The sequence below is a fragment of the Mustela lutreola genome, chromosome 1, assembly GCF_030435805.1.
Source record: "Mustela lutreola isolate mMusLut2 chromosome 1, mMusLut2.pri, whole genome shotgun sequence".
Classification (NCBI taxonomy): domain Eukaryota; kingdom Metazoa; phylum Chordata; class Mammalia; order Carnivora; family Mustelidae; genus Mustela; species Mustela lutreola.
In genome coordinates this window covers 97,441,732-97,459,856 of record NC_081290.1, presented here as the reverse complement: position 1 = coordinate 97,459,856, position 18,125 = coordinate 97,441,732, and the positions used below count along the sequence as shown (strand labels likewise).

The 18,125-nt window shown below is 41.6% G+C and overlaps 1 protein-coding gene across 5 annotated transcripts in view; it reads left to right on the top strand.

Annotated features, from left to right (window-relative positions):
• The window catches only part of ALPK1 (alpha kinase 1), a 123,046-nt gene that overhangs the window by 80,320 nt on the left and 24,601 nt on the right, over nt 1–18,125 (top strand). For all 5 annotated transcript variants that reach the window (XM_059170708.1, XM_059170718.1, XM_059170694.1 and 2 more), the window contains one exon: nt 14,260–14,458. In XM_059170708.1, coding sequence (XP_059026691.1) covers nt 14,260–14,458 — 199 coding nt within the window. The remainder of the gene's footprint in view (nt 1–14,259; nt 14,459–18,125) is intronic.

The following is an 18,125-nucleotide window of genomic DNA, read 5'->3' as shown; positions in this document are numbered from 1 at the left end:
GAATTTCTACCTTCTCTAGTATCAATTGTGTCTTTTTGCAAGTTAATCAGAAGATATTCTTCTTTTAACAAAGGATGTAAAACTCTTCATGTGGAAAATTTTTAAACAGGTTAAAAGTTTCCCATTTGTGTGAGTTATCTCTATGTGATGTTTTATTTTTGGCATGAAGATCCCTGTGATGAAAACATTTCCAGTCCCCAATACCTGAAATTTTTTTTTCAAAATTCTGGTTGGATATCATACTATTGTCGACCACTCATCACAGGAAAGGCAGGAGATTTTGGAGAACTTGTCTGTTTATAAAAGAAAATGTCTAAACTCTTTAAACATGACAATTCTTTAAAGAACTTTGCCTTGAGATGTCCATGGTCTTTCTCCCTCTCATTACGGATTGTTCCAAAGTATCTGTGAGTTGTGACAGTACAGTCTGTCAATCTACTTAACCAGGTATACATAAACTGCAATAGGAGCCACTGAAGACTGAGTTCAGTGTTCTCACTGCTGGCCCCTCCAAGATGAGGGCTTCCTCAAGCACAATCCATGATGAGTGGCCATCTGACAGGCAAAGTAAGGAGCTGGTGTCCATCCATTTTTTAAAATGTCAGTAAGCTTAATTTCTTTCTTACCGGTAAATTTCAGTGGAATCTTTTTGCAATTTTCATTCTATTTTGAGATCTGAGAGACTGATTCCATAGATCTACCCCCAATCCACTCTAAAAATAATGAGACATTGTTTCTTAAGCAGCTGCTATTGAGCAGTTTACATATATTTTCTTCAATTTTCTCAGTAATCTATGTAGTATTATTATCCTTATTTACATATAAGAAAGTTGAAATTAAAAAGTTAAATGAATTACCCCAAGTCAGATAGTGCCTCGGTATACTAAAAGGCCTCCCTTTGCCTTTTCCGGCAGTATCTCCCTAAAGCAACTGAGGTGAGTAGTTCCCTCTTGAGAATAGCCTCAACAAGTTGGCTTCTTTCCTATATGTATGTGTAATCTGTCACATTTTGGAAGTATTACCAACTCGTTCTCAAACTTTTTATATTTATTCACCATTAGAGACTGGAAGCAAAATCTGTTTCTTTCATGGTTACTGAAAACTTATCATACTGGGCATGAATTAGTCCCACTGACACTGTATATGAAATTGAAATCTCTGGGCTTTCTGGAGTCATTGTCAGGTAGAACCCTAAAACGTCTTGCTTAGAGAAAGTCAATTATCATATGGTTTCACTTACTTGTGGAACATAAGGAATTGCATGGAGGACATTAGGAGAAGGAAGGGAAAAATGAAGGGAGGGAACCGGAGGGGGACACAAACCATGAGAGACTGTGGACTCTGAGAAACAAACTTGGGGTTTTAGAGGGGAGGAGGGCAGGGGATGGGTTGGCCCAGTGATGGGTATTAAGGAGGGCACGTATTGCATGGAGCACTGGGTGTTATACGTAAACAATGAATCATGGAACACTGCATCAAAAACTCATGAAGTACTGTATGGTGACTACCATAACATTTAAAAAAATCTTGCTTAGAGGTTAGACTCCTAATCTTCTCTCTCAGTAGCATTCTCATTTTATTACTTTGAGCACAAGAATGTGACAGCTTCCCTTCACTCTTTGTGGAAGACTAGATCTTTGCCTGATAAGCTTAAAATGTACATTACTGACACCTATTTATGACTTTAATGGTTTATGCCAGAGATTTCAAATGCTGCTTAATGAGCTGACTGAATCAAGATTATCTGGGATGTGTGTGTGAGAGTTGGGGGTGGGAGGAAAAGCCATTTCTTTAAAATATACCCAGAGATTCTGATTTTAGGTCTCTATTGAGACCCAAGAATCTATATTAACAAAACATCACTATTTACTAATGTACCACCTGGTTTAAGTCCTACTATTTTGTTCCCCTTCTTAAGCATCTTATTTGTTATTAATAACATTATTTGTAATTGAATTATATTTTAAATATATAATAGAAGTTCATTATTTAAGAATATTATAGTGAATCATGGAAACTACTTTGTGACATGAATAACCATTCCTTAAGTTGACATTTCCTAGTACAGTAATCTGAAGTTTTTTTTCTTAATGAGGTTTTATTAAAGCAAGGTTAACCCTTGCTGATTGAATATTTATTTCTGCAGCACTTATGCGAATGTAATTCTCTTGGACTGTAAGATTCTAAAGTGACAATTCAATACATTTGTTTCTCTAAGGTCGCAACAGACACAAGTCAACTTTCAATCCTTTCAGTGATAATTAATACTTTAAGAACTAGTAAAAAGCCCTAGGGACAATGAGGTTCAAACAGTTCTCTTTGTACTATATATGCCACTACTCTAGTATATGGTTTTGGTAACAATGACAATGACAATCTTGATAAAATTAAGACAGCATAGGTAGGGGCTAAGGAAGCTGAGTTGGTAGCTAGACTGCTTGGGTTTGAATCCAAGCCCCCTTATTAGTTTGTCATCATGGGCAACCTATGTAAACTGCAGCTATAGTGATAATAATAACAGTATCTACTTCATAGATTGGAGGATTAAGTAAGTGGATAATATGGAATGCCAAGGTAGTTAGGACGTGGGAGAAGAATGCATCTTCTTCATCAAATAACCCTTCTTCTAGGGACCAAGTTTTGGACTTGTGATCACTGTGTTGAGTCAGATTGTAATGCTAAACTTGTGGTCTAAATATTAAATTTTTGTTTTTAACTCTGACATTTATATGCTTCTAAAAGCCAACCAATCCATTTAGCTGGGAATTTGCATCTTCAGAATGTTTATGGATCAGATAACACCATATCTATTTTTCTTATTATTGTATATCCAATGACCATAAGATGCATCTAGGAGATGCTCAATAAATATTTTGTTGGGTGAATGAATGAATTCTCAGTAAATCATATGCCAGGAATCATTTGCTGCATTACAAAGCTTCATGTGCAAAGTTTTCCCCTATTAATGGTGTGTATTGTAATGATGAGTTCCCCCTCATTTTTGAGATTAAGCTCATGGGCCCCAAATCAGTTTTCTGTCCACAGCCAAGTGTTACATCAAATAATATAGACTCTTGATTTTGCTTTTCATTTTATATTTATTTCCAGTGAAAAGACCTCTAAGAAAATAATTTTGCTATGGTTTTATAGACATTTTCATAGTCAAAAAAGAAGGAATAAGGATTCCAATTTCTCAGGCTTCGCTAACATTTTTTTGTCACCACAAATAATCATGACATTAGCATCAATAATAAATATTGTAGACATTTGTATGTAGTTTTAAGGCACAGCCAACAGGATTTGCTGACACCTTGCTCTTTGACTTCCCAGACTCCAGAACTGGGAGAAATAAATGTCTATTGTTTATAACAGAGTTTATGCCACCCAGTGCATGGCATTTTACGTTATGGCAACATCCTGAACAGACAAAGGCAAAGCTGTGTGGATAAAGAAAAATTTCTTCAAAGATGGAAGATGCTAGTTTTATATATCGAGGAGAATGATGTAGTAGAGATGAGGAAATGAATGATGCAGAAAGAGAAATGGGGTGTTTACAGGGAGTGTCCTTAAGCAAAGAGGAAAGGATAGAACTGAGTGGGAGGTTGACCTTAAACCTGCTGGAGTATAGGTGGGAACATGGGCTTCACAGCAAGAGGGCTGGTAGATCTGGGTAAGAGGATGAGGAAGGTTGCTTCTCATTAACTGTTTGCTCAGTGAAATAAGAAGCCAGGCTATCCGGGAAAGTGTGGAAGCTTGAGAAGAGAACAGAAAGGGGGATGGTGTCCATGAGCATTCAGAATGGTCCAGCATTTGACCTACTCTCGTAAGCTGTCCCACAATACAGCCTCTAACAAAACTAGACTGCCCTGAACCCATGGCAACAGGATCATTTGCCTTTGTACCAAGAAGGTTGGGAAAGCACCAAAATCTGTGTGTGATGTGTGCCCAGGCCGACTTCGAGGAGTTTGTGTGGTGAGATAGAAAGTGCTTATGAGGGCACCTGGGTGGCTCGGTGGGTTAGGCCGCTGCCTTCGGCTCAGGTCATGATCTCAGGGTCCTGGGATCGAGTCCCGCATTGGGCTCTCTGCTCAGCAGGGAGCCTGCTTCCTCCTCTCTCTCTCTGCCTGCCCCTCCGTCTACTTGTGATTTCTCTCTGTCAAATAAATAAATAAATAAAATCTTTAAAAAAAAAAAAAGTGCTTATGAGGTTGTCTAAAACAAAGAAACACGTCAGCAGGGCCTACGGTGGTTCCATGTGTGCCAAGTGTGTTTGTGACAGGATCAAGTGCGCTTTCCTTACCAAGGAACAGAAAATCGCTGTGAAAGCCATGAAGGTACAAGCACAGAGTCAGAAAGCTAAAAAAAAAAAAAAAAAAAAAAAAAAAAAGCTTTTTTGAGGAATAAAAAATCAAAAGAAAAAAAGAAGAGAGCAGAAAGTGTGAGCGTAGCTGGACTGTTGGACTGTGCTGAAAGCCAACTTAAAGTTATGGCCATAAATTTAAAGTGTCGCGGTTTTGTGTTTTTCTCCAGCCACATTCAGTTGCTTGGGCCGAAGCTTGGGTTAGGCAGAGAAGGAGATATAATACGGGGATTGTCAATGACAATAAATAATATTCATCATCACCTTCTGTGTTCAGAACCATCTGAAAGATAGATACAGAAGAGCAATCTTCATGATTCTAAAACGGACAGGAGAATGTAGCCTTAGGTATTCAGACAGTGGGCGGATAAGTTCTCTCTCTCTCTCTTTCTCATGCACATGCACTCTTTCTCAAATAAATAAAATTTTTTAAAAAACAAAAAAAGAAAAGATGGGAGAGGAAGGTCTGAGGCAGGGATACCCCTTCCGTTAGATAGTTCATTCCCTCTTTAGTGGAAAGGAGGAAATGAGGGATGGGAAAGGCTAACAGGATAGCCCCGGGAGTTTGCAGCTACACCTGCACTTTGGAATCACCTGCGGATATTAAAAGAAACCGATGGCTGGGTACGCTTGCAGAGAGTCCAATTTAACTGGTCTGGGGTGCCATCTGGACATCTGAGCTTTTTAAAGTCCAACTGATTTTAATGTGAGGCCAACATTTTCCCTTAACAATAAATATGATTGGAATTTCCAAACAAACAAGACAGAAGCAGAAAGTGACAAAGGAGTCAAGAATGGTTTTTTAAAAGTCCCTATATTTCTGCACCATGGGAATTTAAAGAATCGAGCGAGAACGTGAAGAGACTGGTAGCATAGCAAAAAATAGTAGGGTCAATGGATTACGTGGTTGTCCCTATAAGGTGACAGAATTGTTGGAGTTGACCTCCTGAGAAAGGCAGCTAGAAGACAAGAGAAAGCTCAGAGAGTCAAGTGGTCAAGTTGAGATTCAGACTGTGTTGCTGCCAAAATGGCAAGTTCTAGGGTGTTTCTGACTATGGGAGTCATAGGGACTAAGGCTGGGTGTAGAACAAGATCCCTGAGGTACGGAGGCTGTGGCCAGAGAGACCGGGGTCCTGAAGAAATCATCGATGTAGACGTTGAAATGACCAAGGATGACTGGAGTCATGGTGGCCATAGCAACCTGAAAGAGCCTAAGGCATGCAGGTCCCTGGCTCCCAGGGACAATGAGATTCACAGGATCCTGGAGAGGTGGTTCTCTCTTTTGACACTGCTTTCTTTTTCTTTTAAAAGATAGCCAACTCCATCTATGGTAGATCTGAGAGAGAGAGAGAATGAAAAGCAGGTAGAGATGATTGAAACGTTATCTTTAGGTATATAAAGAAAAAGATACCCAACTATTTTCCAAAAGGGTTTGAATCTGCATGTTCCACTGGTAAAACAAAGAAGGGCTGACGAAATGTTAGCCGGCCTTCGGCATAAACCTGAGGAAAGTTCAAGTTTTGTTCTCTTCCTCCCTCTCCACATTTCAGTGGGTGGATGAATACAGAGCAGGGCATGCGTGGTCTTCCATTGACCTTGAGTAGTCCAGTTCCATGGCTTCTCCTCTTAACTCTGCTTTTATTGCTGATGTATAACTATGCAGGCATCACCACTTCTCGTCTGTTTATTCTGCTAATTCCTCACCTCAGGACATCACCCCCCACTCTCCCCTGCCTTCTTCCAACCTCCCAATTTGCTATGCAACAATAATTTCCCTTTACACTGTTCCTGCCAATTGCAATGCCAGATGGCTTCAGTTCTGAGTCCCCTCACCCAGCCCCCCTAGAGAACAGCTGCCATTGTCATTGCCGAGAACGCATCCGGCTTTGAACCCATAGCTGGGACCCAAACTTGATGCTCGGCATCGGGAGGGGCTAACACTAATGCAAGGAACCATGAAAACGGCACACACTTTTCCTTGCTGCTGTTCAGCGAAAGCCCTTAGCAAAGGCTCTTTAGCATTTTTTCAATCATCTGTGTATTGAAATCTCATTGTGGAGTTTAATTCCTTTACCACCTGACTCAGCTTTCTAGCCATGAAGTTCCCTTTGTGCCATAAACTCAATTAGAACCCTGTATTTCCATTCTGAAGCAGATGTGAGAAAACAACTGTGGGGTTGTTGCGCACGCGCGCGCAGGCCTGTCTCTAGAAATCCAGACACTCTCTCATCTACACCCATATATTGTATCACAACATGATCAGTCGACAAGAAAAACACAGTTTGGTGGCCATGTGGGCAATCTGACAGCCTTTACCGTCAGGCTGAGAGAAGACACAGGGATAGGATTCCTGCTCGGGTTTGGTTTGGTTTTGTTTTTTTCTGGAGTTATCCTGTGTTGATTCCAACACTAAAACTCTGTTGCTGCGAGATTGTCTAAAAAGATCATATTTTTGAGTCCTCTGTGATGGCAGGTCAGTCATAGGCCTACAAACCCAAACAAAAGACTCCTGAATCAAATTCCATGTAGACCAATATGCATTTCAAAGGCACTGCCCATGTAGGCCTTGGGTTAGGGTTTTTGTGTTGTTTTCTTTTTCTTTCTTTTTTGGGGGAGTGGGGGTTGGGGGAGGGACTCTCTTTCATGTTAATCTAATTGTGCATAACCCAGGCACATTTTACCACGTAGGGAAACTCTCTTTGAGTGTCCTTCCCTGCCACACACTCTGGCCTCCTTTCATTCCCTCCTTCTGAAGTCAGAGTGCTCCCCGGGTGTACATTTGGGGGAGATTCCCAGGATGGTGATGTATTCTGCGTTGCTGCGGAGGAATTTACTATCCCCTCACTTGGCAGCAAATGAAAGTGGGTATTAATTTCTCAGAGGGCTGGTAGGAACGCGAGAGAGGGGCCGCAGGAATGATACCCACCTCGATCTGTATGTAGAGCACAGCAGGCCGCTGTTTCAAAAGAGGGAGAGAGAAGACAATGGCAAGAAAGAAAAGATTCTCCTGAGTTGACTTCTCCGCATTTTGCATCGTTAGGTTTTGGAGAGAGATGCGAGGAGAGGTTCGGCACTGAGCGGAGTTAAATTATGCAGCTGTGGGGATGCCAGGTCCTCCAGAATAGGATGCTTCGTTTAGATTTTCCACAATGCTATTGAAGTGCTTATTTTCCTCCTGAAGAGACACAAACAGATGCAAACTTCTGTAAACACTTTAGAAATGAATTCAGCGAGTTTGGCCTCTCAGCAGTGCTCAATAGCTGACAGAAAAATGTCTAATTAGTGCAAGTGGAAATAATAGGGCCACTTGGATTCCTTCCATCCTCCTCCAAGTCTACTTTTCCAAGGAACTCAAAGGGCCTTTGTCTGGCAGGTCACCCTCTCTCAGGCTTTTGTGCTCCAATCTATTAAGAGTAGAAGGGGTAAAAATAGATTAGGCAATGTTCTCTGCTCAAATATATGGCGTGTTCATGCAGGATATAGAATAGGGTGTTTGCAGCATCAGTTTACAGGTGCTCGGGGAGGGATTCCTCCATTGGCGACAGCCAAAAGCAACTCGCACGTGCAGAGGACCCCCTTTCAGGAACCAGCTTTCCCTCACCAACTGCCATAAAGCCTGCTCATTTTCCTTCTTCTTTCTCAGTTTCTAGTAACATCGCTCCTCAGAGTTGGTGGAGAGAAGAAAGAGCGTAAAAGAAATTAGAGGCTGAGCCATTTTCTGAAATAAGCCTTATAGAGGTTATACACATGATCTATTATTTTCTTTCTACTCTATTGAAAAGTCCACTGACATTTATTTCCAGAGCCTGTCTTTTCTTGAGATTTTGTCGTGCAGGAGAGTAGGAATGTATGAACTGACTTCTTTTCCCTATTTCCTCCCACCGGGCTCCCTGTCATTTATTAAGCAACCCACCCTGCGCTGAGCACTCAACTCACATTTCCTCTAATCCAAAACAGCACTGCAAATAGACATTATCCACATTTCACAGATGAAACCATTGAGAGTCGGAGAGTTTAAGTAACTTGCCATGGCAAACGAATGGCAGCTAGGAAACAAACTCAGATATCTGTGTTTTCATTTCTGACACGATGTATTCTTTAGTCTCTACACGTTGGATTTGAATCATTTTTACATCTCCCTCCCATGTTTTTAATTCCACCTTTTACTCTATCTTCTGGAACTGATGAAATACAGTTATAATAACTCATTTTGAGGTCAGCTTCTGTTGATTTATTTTTCTCTGCAATATGGGCTTCTTTTCATGCCTGGTAATTTTTGACTGGATGCCAGACATTGTGAATTTCACCACATAGGATGGTGGGTACTCTGTGAGCCTATAAATAGCCTTGAGCTTTGTTTTGGGACTCAATCAAGTTAAGAAATTGTTTGATCTCTTTCAAGCTTGCTTCTAAACTTTTAGAGTGGCCCAAGAGCCACCTTCTTCTGATTTTGTCTCACCATTGAAGTGATGCCTTTTGGAATACTCTACCCCATGCCATGTGAACAACAAGATTTTCCTTTCTTGTTGGTGGAAATTCAAGTCCTACATGAAGCCTGGGGACTGTTTCCACTAATCCTTTCAGGTGGTTCTTTCTCCAGCTTTGGGTGGTGTCTTTCCATGCATGAGCTCTGCCGAAAATCCAAGAAACCCTCTTCAGATCTCTGGACTTCTTGCTTTGTGCAGCCCTCTCTGTGAACTCCGGCCCCCTTGGCCTACCCAGACACCTAGAACCTCAATCATCTCAAGTCAGGAAGACCACCTCATAGAAGTTTCCACTGAACTTGCAAAATGTCTTTGCAGCTCAGTGTGAAGAATGTTTGTGGGTATAATTTCCAGGTAATCACCAACTCATCATTTGCTCTCATGGTACCAACTTTTACTAGAGAATTTCAAAACACTGAAATTAAAGGCCATCTCCTATAAAGTTTTCTTTTTGTTCCTTTACTTTTAAATCCATAAGAAGAATGTTCTTTTCAATTTTTTTTGTCCCTTTCAGAATTTGCTCATCATAATAAAGGATATGGTTTCTTTAGAAACAGCTCGGATTCAGTGAGTGACAAGTTTAGCCCTTGCTCCAGAGACCCAGCTTTCTATGCCCAGATTAGTCACTGAGCAAAATCACCTTGATCAGACCATAGGGAGAAAGTGGAAGAAAATTGACCCTTAATACACTTGTGCCCCTCAAGTGTTGGCCAAGGATATGGAGAAGTTGGAACCCTGTTCACTGTTGGGATTGTAAAATTCCTTCTCTAAGGAAGACAGTCTGGAGCTTCCTCAAAAAAAAAAAAAATTGAAACTAGAATTACACTATGATCCGTATATTTCACTCCTGGATATATAGCCACAATAATTGGAAGCAAGATCTTGAAGAGATATTGTCATGTGCATGTCCTTAGCAGCACTATTCACAATAGCCAACAGGTTAGAGCAACCCAAATGTCCATCAACAGATGAATGGATAAACAAAGTTTGGCATATACATACAATGGAATAATTCAGCTTTAAAAAAGGAAGGAAATGTTGTCACATGCTACAGCCTGGATGAACCTTGAGGACACTATGCTAAATTATCACAAAAAGACACAGTCACAAAAAGACAAATACTATCTGATTCCACTTACTTGAACTACCTATAATAATCAAAGTCATAGAAATAAAAAGTAAAATGGTAATTGCCAGGGGCTGGGTTGTGGTGGGGCAAGGGAGTTGTCTGACCGGGAAAGACTTCCATATTCGCAAGAAGGAAAAGTTCTGAGATCTATTCCACAACAATATACTAAACACTACTGAACTGTACACTTGAAAATGGTGAGGATGGTAAATTTTATGTTATGCATTGTTTACCACAATAAGAAAATTTACTTTAAAAGATACAGAGTTGCGTTCCTGCCTGACCCTGACCCTTTGGGCTTTGTAAATTATTTTTTTTTTTTTAAGATTTTATTTACTTGACAGACAGAGATCACAAGTAGGCAGAGAGGCAGGCAGAGAGAGAGGAGGAAGCAGGCTCCCTGCTGAGCTGAGAGCCCCATGCGGGGGCTGGATCCCAGGACCCTGGGATCATGACCCTAACTGAAGGTAGAGGCTTAGCCCACTGCGCCACCCAGGCGCCCCTGTAAAAAATTTTTTTAAAGATTTTATTTACTTGACAGACAGAGATCACAAGTAGGCAGGGGGGGGGGAGCAGGCTCCCTGCTGAACAGAGAGCCCAGTGTGGGGGCTCGATCCCAGAATCCTGGGATCATGATCTGAGCTAAAGGCACAGGCTTTTACCCACTGAGCCAACCAGGCACCCCTTGGGCTTTGTAAATTTGGCAAGTCACTTAGCCTCTCAACTTCAGTCTCCTTACCTTACTTAGATGTTATAGTTACTATAAATTTTACTATAAATTTAATTACTATAAATTTAAATGTGATAATGTCTGTGAATGTTTTTCATGAACTAGATGGTGCTACAATAAGGAAACCATTTTTATCAGAGAGGTAAGGATCGAGAATCACCTCTGGAAAATAGCCTGTCACTAACTAAGCATTGCATCCCAAGTAGGTATATGGTTACCCAGAAACTGAAGTGGGGCACCTGTGAGAAGGGAGAGCAGAACTGACCATCACACAAAGAGCAACCTGAAAGAGAGGGAACTCACTGTGGTTTGCTGAGAACCCTGCAAGATACACGGTCACAACGAACAGGGTGACAGCAGTAGCATTGCTCTTTCCGAGCACAAGTTTTAGGAAGCCTAGTAGTGGAAGAGACTACAAGTTCTGCAGATAACAGCTGAGGTTGCAAACTGAAGTACTATGTCATGTGTATTTAGCATAGGAAGGACTCTTGACCAGAGACCAGCCTCAGTGAACAGAGCCAGACATACATAAAACCATAAATTTTCCTTTCCATTTGAATTTACAGTTTATGAATGTCAATTGACTGACTAGTTCTTATTTTAAAATTTGACAATTCTCAATAGAAGTTTTGAACACTTCAGTTTTAGTTTTTGTTGTTGTTGTTTTTTTTTTTTGATTGGAAGGAACAAAGGTTCACTCAAGCAAATTCTCAAAATAGGGTGTACATTATTATGAAAGCATAACAGAACAATCAAGGGGGCCTGGAACTCTAAGAATGGCACTCATGACAGGTGCATTTGGATTCAGAGCCATCATTCTTCCATCTTCAGTCTGCGGTTGCCCATAAGGGTGACTTAGCTACATTCTATTTTTTTGCTTCTCTCTACCCTACCATTCTTTCTATATTTTTTAGTTCAGATTTTAAAGTTCATTTTTTTCAAGCGAGGCCATAGAGTCATGAGACCGGGGATCTGAGTTTAGCTTTGAGCTGGTGGTGGGGTAGGGAAATGGAGTCAAGGTCAAGGTCAAGTAGCAAAATACATGCCAGTTTCAAAAGCAGTAACTGTGGGCAGCTCAGTTTTCCTTAGAAAGGATTATTACATTATTACATATTAGGCCATAATTAACTTTGGGATCTTAGAGAGGATCTAGGATTCTTTTCCTCCTGGATTCTGAGCAAATTGAGAAATATATCAAGAGTTAGCAGACAAGAGGTTAAACATTACCATTAATTCTGATAAAGGCAAAATTGAAAGATACAGCTTCATTATTAGACCACAGGAGGTCTGCTAGCTGAATCCCAGAATTATGTAGACACCTCCATTCAGTCACGGGGATTATAAGGGCAAGCAGAACCCCACATATAGTGTGGCTTTCTAGATAAGACTTTTGATACACAAAAGCAGAGTATCCTGTTTCCCTGAGACACCCCAACCCCAAAGAAAAAAAGAGAAGAGCTAAGCCAGACATGCCAGTTTCTTCTTCCCAAATTTACCAGACATATTAGTCATTCCACCTCCCCTGGGGCAGAGTGAGTAAAGAAGTAGAGACCAGGAGTGCTACAGTAAACCAGCTCCCTTCACAAGGAAGGAAACACCAAGAAGAGAGAAGAACTATCCCCACCCCCCACCCCCACCCCCGCCTTAATAATTGGCATCTCTATCACAATGAGAATAGTGATCAGTTTGAACAAAAGGATAAATACAAATGCAAATGATCACTTTCTAGACTTAATAAACACAGTGATCGCTTAAAAGTCTTAACGAGTTAAGAAAGCATCTCTGTGAAAATAGAGGGGTTATTGTGGTGGTTATTGGTAGGCATTGCCTGATGGATGGAAACCTATAAATATATGTTATGTTCTACCGACAGTGCTATAGACAGCACACAAGTATACCAAACCTCAAATTCTGCTATCAGCGCCATCGATAGAACTCTGGAATGGGCCAAATATAAAAGTTTAGGCCAGTTTTACTCAGAGATACACAAGTATCAAATTAAAACCGAAAAGAACAGTGCCAGGCAGATTTTGAAAAGCAGAGGTTGCTCTCTACCAATTTGAATACATTGTCTTTTAGTTTCAGTTCGATAAAGTAAATAATGCTCAGACCAGCAACTGTAACAAGACTGATTACGTATTTGGTATTTACTGGCATTACTGCAAGTATCAGATAATTGATATCCAATTCCTGTTTTCCTAAAATAAAGTCGGTACAACACGGGACTTCAACATGTGGGATTTGGACCTAGACTTCCTGTGTTCAAATCTCCCCTCTTAGTCACGGATCATGTAATGGTGGCCATGTTACTTAACCTCTATGAGTCTCAGGTTTCCCATCTGTAAAATGGGGGTATTAATAGAATCTGCCTCTTAGGATTGTTGTAAAGAGTGAGTGAATTAGTACATGTAATGCACTTAGCACCATGCCCCACATCTAGTTTTACTCAATAATTGTTAGTACTTAGGATTACGTAGTGAAGAAAGCAGTGCTCTATGTAGTAACATTGTGCTAGGAATATGAGCAGTGCTTTCTTGGGCTTCCCATGTGAACCAATATGCTCAGAAAGCACTACTTGGTTTACTTTAGCAAATGGAGCAAGTACTACTGAGTGAGAAGCTCATTTGTGCCATTGGCTCCATGACTTTGAACATCTTGAGTATAACACCTTGGAGATCAAAAGATGATGTTTTCCCATTCAAGTCTGCCTTGCTTATCTCTACTTCTCACTCTATGTTACAATTTCATCCCATGCCTGTTTTCTACTTTTTCTTGTTTTATTCATTCACTAAATACAAGATAAATTTAAAATATTTCCTAAAATTCTGTATTTCTTCTTAATTAAAATGTAGGCAGTAAGTGAAGCAGAGTGTTATGAACTGATGCATAACGTTCTTCTAGACGCTAAGATGACTGAAAGAAGCAACCAGCATGACAATAGGTCTAGTGTAATCTCATTTATGAGAGGGAAAAAGAGGGAAAGGGGGAGAGAGCAAGCCAAGACAGGGAACCAATTAATGTCTAAATAAACACAAGAGGGTAGAAGTTTCTAGAAGGATCGCCCTGAAATCATGATGAGGAAGAATGAGAATGAGATTGGGGAGGAGGAAAGAGTCAGGTAAAGAGGTAAAGAGTCAGGAGACTAAGGGGCACTTTTCATTTTTACCTTATGTTGTTTGAATTTTCTAATGACAGGAAATATGCATTTATCACTTGTAGAGTTTTAGAAATGTAGTGGGGAAAACGAAATGAAGGAAAGGTTGTATCTCACAATTGACTTGGGTTTTCCTTATTTATTTTTTTTTCCTTTCCGTTCAGCGGCCCAGTAAAGTAGGCTTCTTCCCCTAGGTCTAGGTTTTGTTGTTCTCGGTTTGACTGAAAGACAGAAAAGGGGAGGAAAGAAAAGGAAGGGAGGAAGCAAGCCAGCAAGCAAGCAAGGAGAAAGGAAAAGGAAAGAAACACAAAAACCTAGAAGACTAAGCTTGGTCCCCGGGCGGCCCTCTCGTGCGGGGCGCGGCCTCCGTGCGGTTCGTCACGTCCCGGGATGTCCCCGCAGGCGTCCCTGAAAGCCTCCATCCTGGCCCGCGACTGTGCCACCGCCGCTGCCATCGTGTTCTTAAGCGACCGCTTCCTGTACGGGCTCGACGTCTCGGGCGAACTCCTGCAGGTCGCCAAGGGGCTCCACAAGCTGCGGCCCGCCACGCCCATCGCCCCGCAGGTGGTCATCCGCCAGGCCCGACTCTCGGTCAACTCAGGTGGGCTCCCCTCCCGCGCCCCCACCCCCCGCCCCCAGCCCGGCGCCCCGGGGCCGGCCGGCCGGGGGCTCGCCTTCCCTCCGGGGCTCCCTGACTCCGGCGGGCACCGGGCGGGCGGGCTCTGCAAGCGGCGGGCTCTCCCCGCCCCCGGCCTCCGAGTGCCCTTCCACCCGCCTCCTGCCGGCACAAAGGGCCTGGCATAAAGGGTTTCAGAGCCAAAAGCGGTAGAGAAAATTGTGAAAGGGTGTGGAAAATACTAATTGGAGCTTTTGTCTTCTAACAAATCTGTCCTGCTGCTTTCAAACAGGGGTATCTGAATTGCTATACTTCTGACCAAGAGCCTTTAAAAAGCAGATTAAAATTCGACTATTTTCTCTTAGTTCTCCTGTCTCCAGCCACTTGACTATGCTGACAATAGAGCTGACAAACCCACCGAAGTAATCCGAGGGTTTTTTCCATCACTGGGGACACCGGTACAGTACCTGATTAGGCCCTAAAGTATCTTTTTTTTTTTTCCTTCTGTCACTTTGAATGAAATGAAAAATGAGGCTGACATTCTAACTTAGGAAGTACTGTAGAGGGGGGCTGGAGGGAGAAAGGGCCTGCTATGTATTACAGTGACGTTTACTTCTATAGAATTTTTGAATTATTTAAATTACTGATAACCGTGAGGTTGAGAAATGTGTAGCCTGCCGTCCTCATTTCTAAGAGTGAAAGAATACAGGACAAAAGTAGAAGGCAAATCTGCCCTTCCCAGAAACAGGACTGGCTCGTTTTTTAAAATCGATTTTATAAGTCTGGTCTTCAAGGGGTTAAAATATCTTTACTCCATTTCCTTTGAAAAGGAACTGTACTGACTATACTAAATGGGACAATTGTTGGATGCAGAGAGGGACAGAGATAAAAGGGCATGAGGGAAATGGGCTTGTGAAGGTTTACTTTTCAAAAGCCCAACTTCATTCACTTTCAAGTTCTTGCAGCTGTGCATAAATTGTGTCCGTGTTTATTACTTTTCTAGAGTAACCGCAGGGACAGAGTTGAACTTGGGAAAACTTTCTTCCTTCCGATATCCCTGATTTCGGACATTTTACAGTGTTCGGAGTTTATACTGTTTGGGGTAGGAGGGAAACCTGACAAGTCATCTTCTTTTGGATGGCATCAGATGGTCATGGTGTGTGTGCCGGGTGCTCTGGAGGGAGAACAGAATGGAGGCCAGGCGTGCGCAGGCAGAGTTCTAACATTGGCTCTCTTCAGTTAGAACTTGCAATAGAGTCGATGTGGCCTATTTTATGATATATGGATTTGCTATAGTGTGACATGGAAATTAAGGTCAAGCGGTAAGTGGGTGTTGATAGCTTTGCTTTTTTGCACAGCCAAACTGATCTTTTCACTTGTCGTGTTGTTTCTCTCATGCTTGTAAATGTGATAACAACTAAGCCTAGATATCCTCATGAGCCGTATGCTCCTCTGCTACTACGTAGCCTATGTCTAAGATAAAATCCGAAATCTTTGTCCCCAGCGGTTGGGTTGTCTTTTCCTCAAAGATACTACCAAAAGAGCCACAAGAAAATGAACACAGCCTCAGAGTTAAGTGATTTTTGTGAACTTCTCCCCCAAACAACTCTTTTATTTTTCTAATTTACTTTAGACAGAGAGAGTGCGCGCAATAGTGGCAGTTAAGGGGAGAGAAAAACTCAAGCAGACTCCACGCTGAGCTCAGAGCTTAATGCAGGGCTCGATCTCACAACGCTGAGATCATGACGTGAGCCAACATCAAATCAGATGCTCAACTGACTGTGCCACTCGCCCCCTCCCAAACAACTCTTAGGCTTCCCCATACAGTAAGAGAAAGACGAGGGCTGAGAGCAGCGGTGGTGTCCTGATAAAGAAAGTAATAGGAGAAGAGGTCTCCATTCTCAGCATTTGGGACTCTTGGGATAGAGAAATGAGAGGACGATATGGTATTATGAGAAATAAGGAAGAGGAATGAAGGTAATATGAGGGGATAGCACAGTCGCACTGTTATCCCTTTGACTCAGCCCTTCCTGGTATCTACCCCAAAACACACGCCTAAGTTCGGGGCATTCAGCATGGATTTCATACACAACAGAGGACATCCTGGGCCTGCCCAGCAAGGAGAACAATCCTTTTAAGCCATAATTAGAGATAAAGGTTCAAATTTTTAGTTCTTTCACATGGAGGATTAAGCAAGCATATAATCTCCTGTTACACAGATATTGTGAATTTTTTTTTAAGTGCTGGAAATGTAGAAAGTGTTCAAAGTTAAAACAGTCGTCCACTGCTCATGACTCTGGGCAGAAGCGTTTACACTTGGATATGGTCCAAAGGGAAGGGATTGTCATTTTAAACCCCATGTAGGGGCAAGAGACAGGTCCACGGGACTACATGAGGAGTGAAATATTTGCACAAAGTGGGAATTCTTAAATTCCAGCTATGAGAGGTGACTGACCAGCTCTACCAGCTTACGCAGAGAAGTGGCAAGGAAGCTTGCTCTCTATCCAAGCTCTGGGGTAGAGGCCCCCCAAAAATCTCCCCAAATAAACAAAAAACCCCACGACTATGTCAGATGTGTGTGAAGAGTCTGAATTTACTCTATCCACAAGGGCGGGAATCCCTCCAAATAATTAACAAAAAACTAGTTCAGCACTGACATTTTTGGGGCCCAGCAGAATATCAAGTATGGAACTATATTCCAGAGAAACATCCACACTCCAAGGGCATAGGAATCCCACAGGACAATAATCCTTGCTGAAGATGCCCTTGGTGAAACCGTATAAGCAACAAAAGGAAATGAAACATATGAGAGAAGAACAGTATGTACAACAAATAGGAAAAATGGCCCTCCAAAACAAAACATAAAAATAGAACAACCTGAAAGACTCATACAGCTTAAAAAACAGTATGTTTGAAGAATGGAATGTAACAGGAAAAGAAAATGAATTCACCCTTTGAAAAAGAACTAAAGAGACTTTTCAGAAATTTAAAGATACAGGCAACTCAGTCAGTGAAGTGGCTGACTCTTGGTTTCTGCTCAGGTCATGATCTCAGGGTCATGAGATTGAACCCCTTGTCGGGCTCCACGCTCAGTGGCGAGTCTGCTTGAGATTCATTCTCTCCCCCTGCCCCTCCCCTCAATCACATGTGCATATTCTCTAAAATAAATAAATAAATCTTTTTAAAAAAGAAATTTTAGAAAACAGCAATTGAAATTAAAAAGCAGTGTGGTTGTCAGAAAGTTTAGTAATTAATAGGGAATTGCTTAAAAGCAAGCACAGCGTCTCAGTTCCTCTTTTGTACCTGCAGGCCACAAGAATGTAACCACATGAGGAAGGCTAGAGAGAGCCAAACATCCAGCGGCTCTCCTAGTTGGTGGCTATGCTTCTCGAATTTCAAGTGCCAATACAGATAGCAGCTGCCAAACAAACTCCTTAAACTGAGTGAATCCAATAAAATAGGTCATTAGTAAAATGAAATAATAACAAAAATACATACAACTGTTAAGTCCAATGTATTTATTATTAGATTGAAGAGTCATAAAATTACTTGGGCAAAAGATATAAAAATTACTAAACGCCCACTCTCCATTTTTCACTTAATCTCATCTCAGACCAGTGATGAAAAGTCACAAATAGCTGACTCGGTCAGA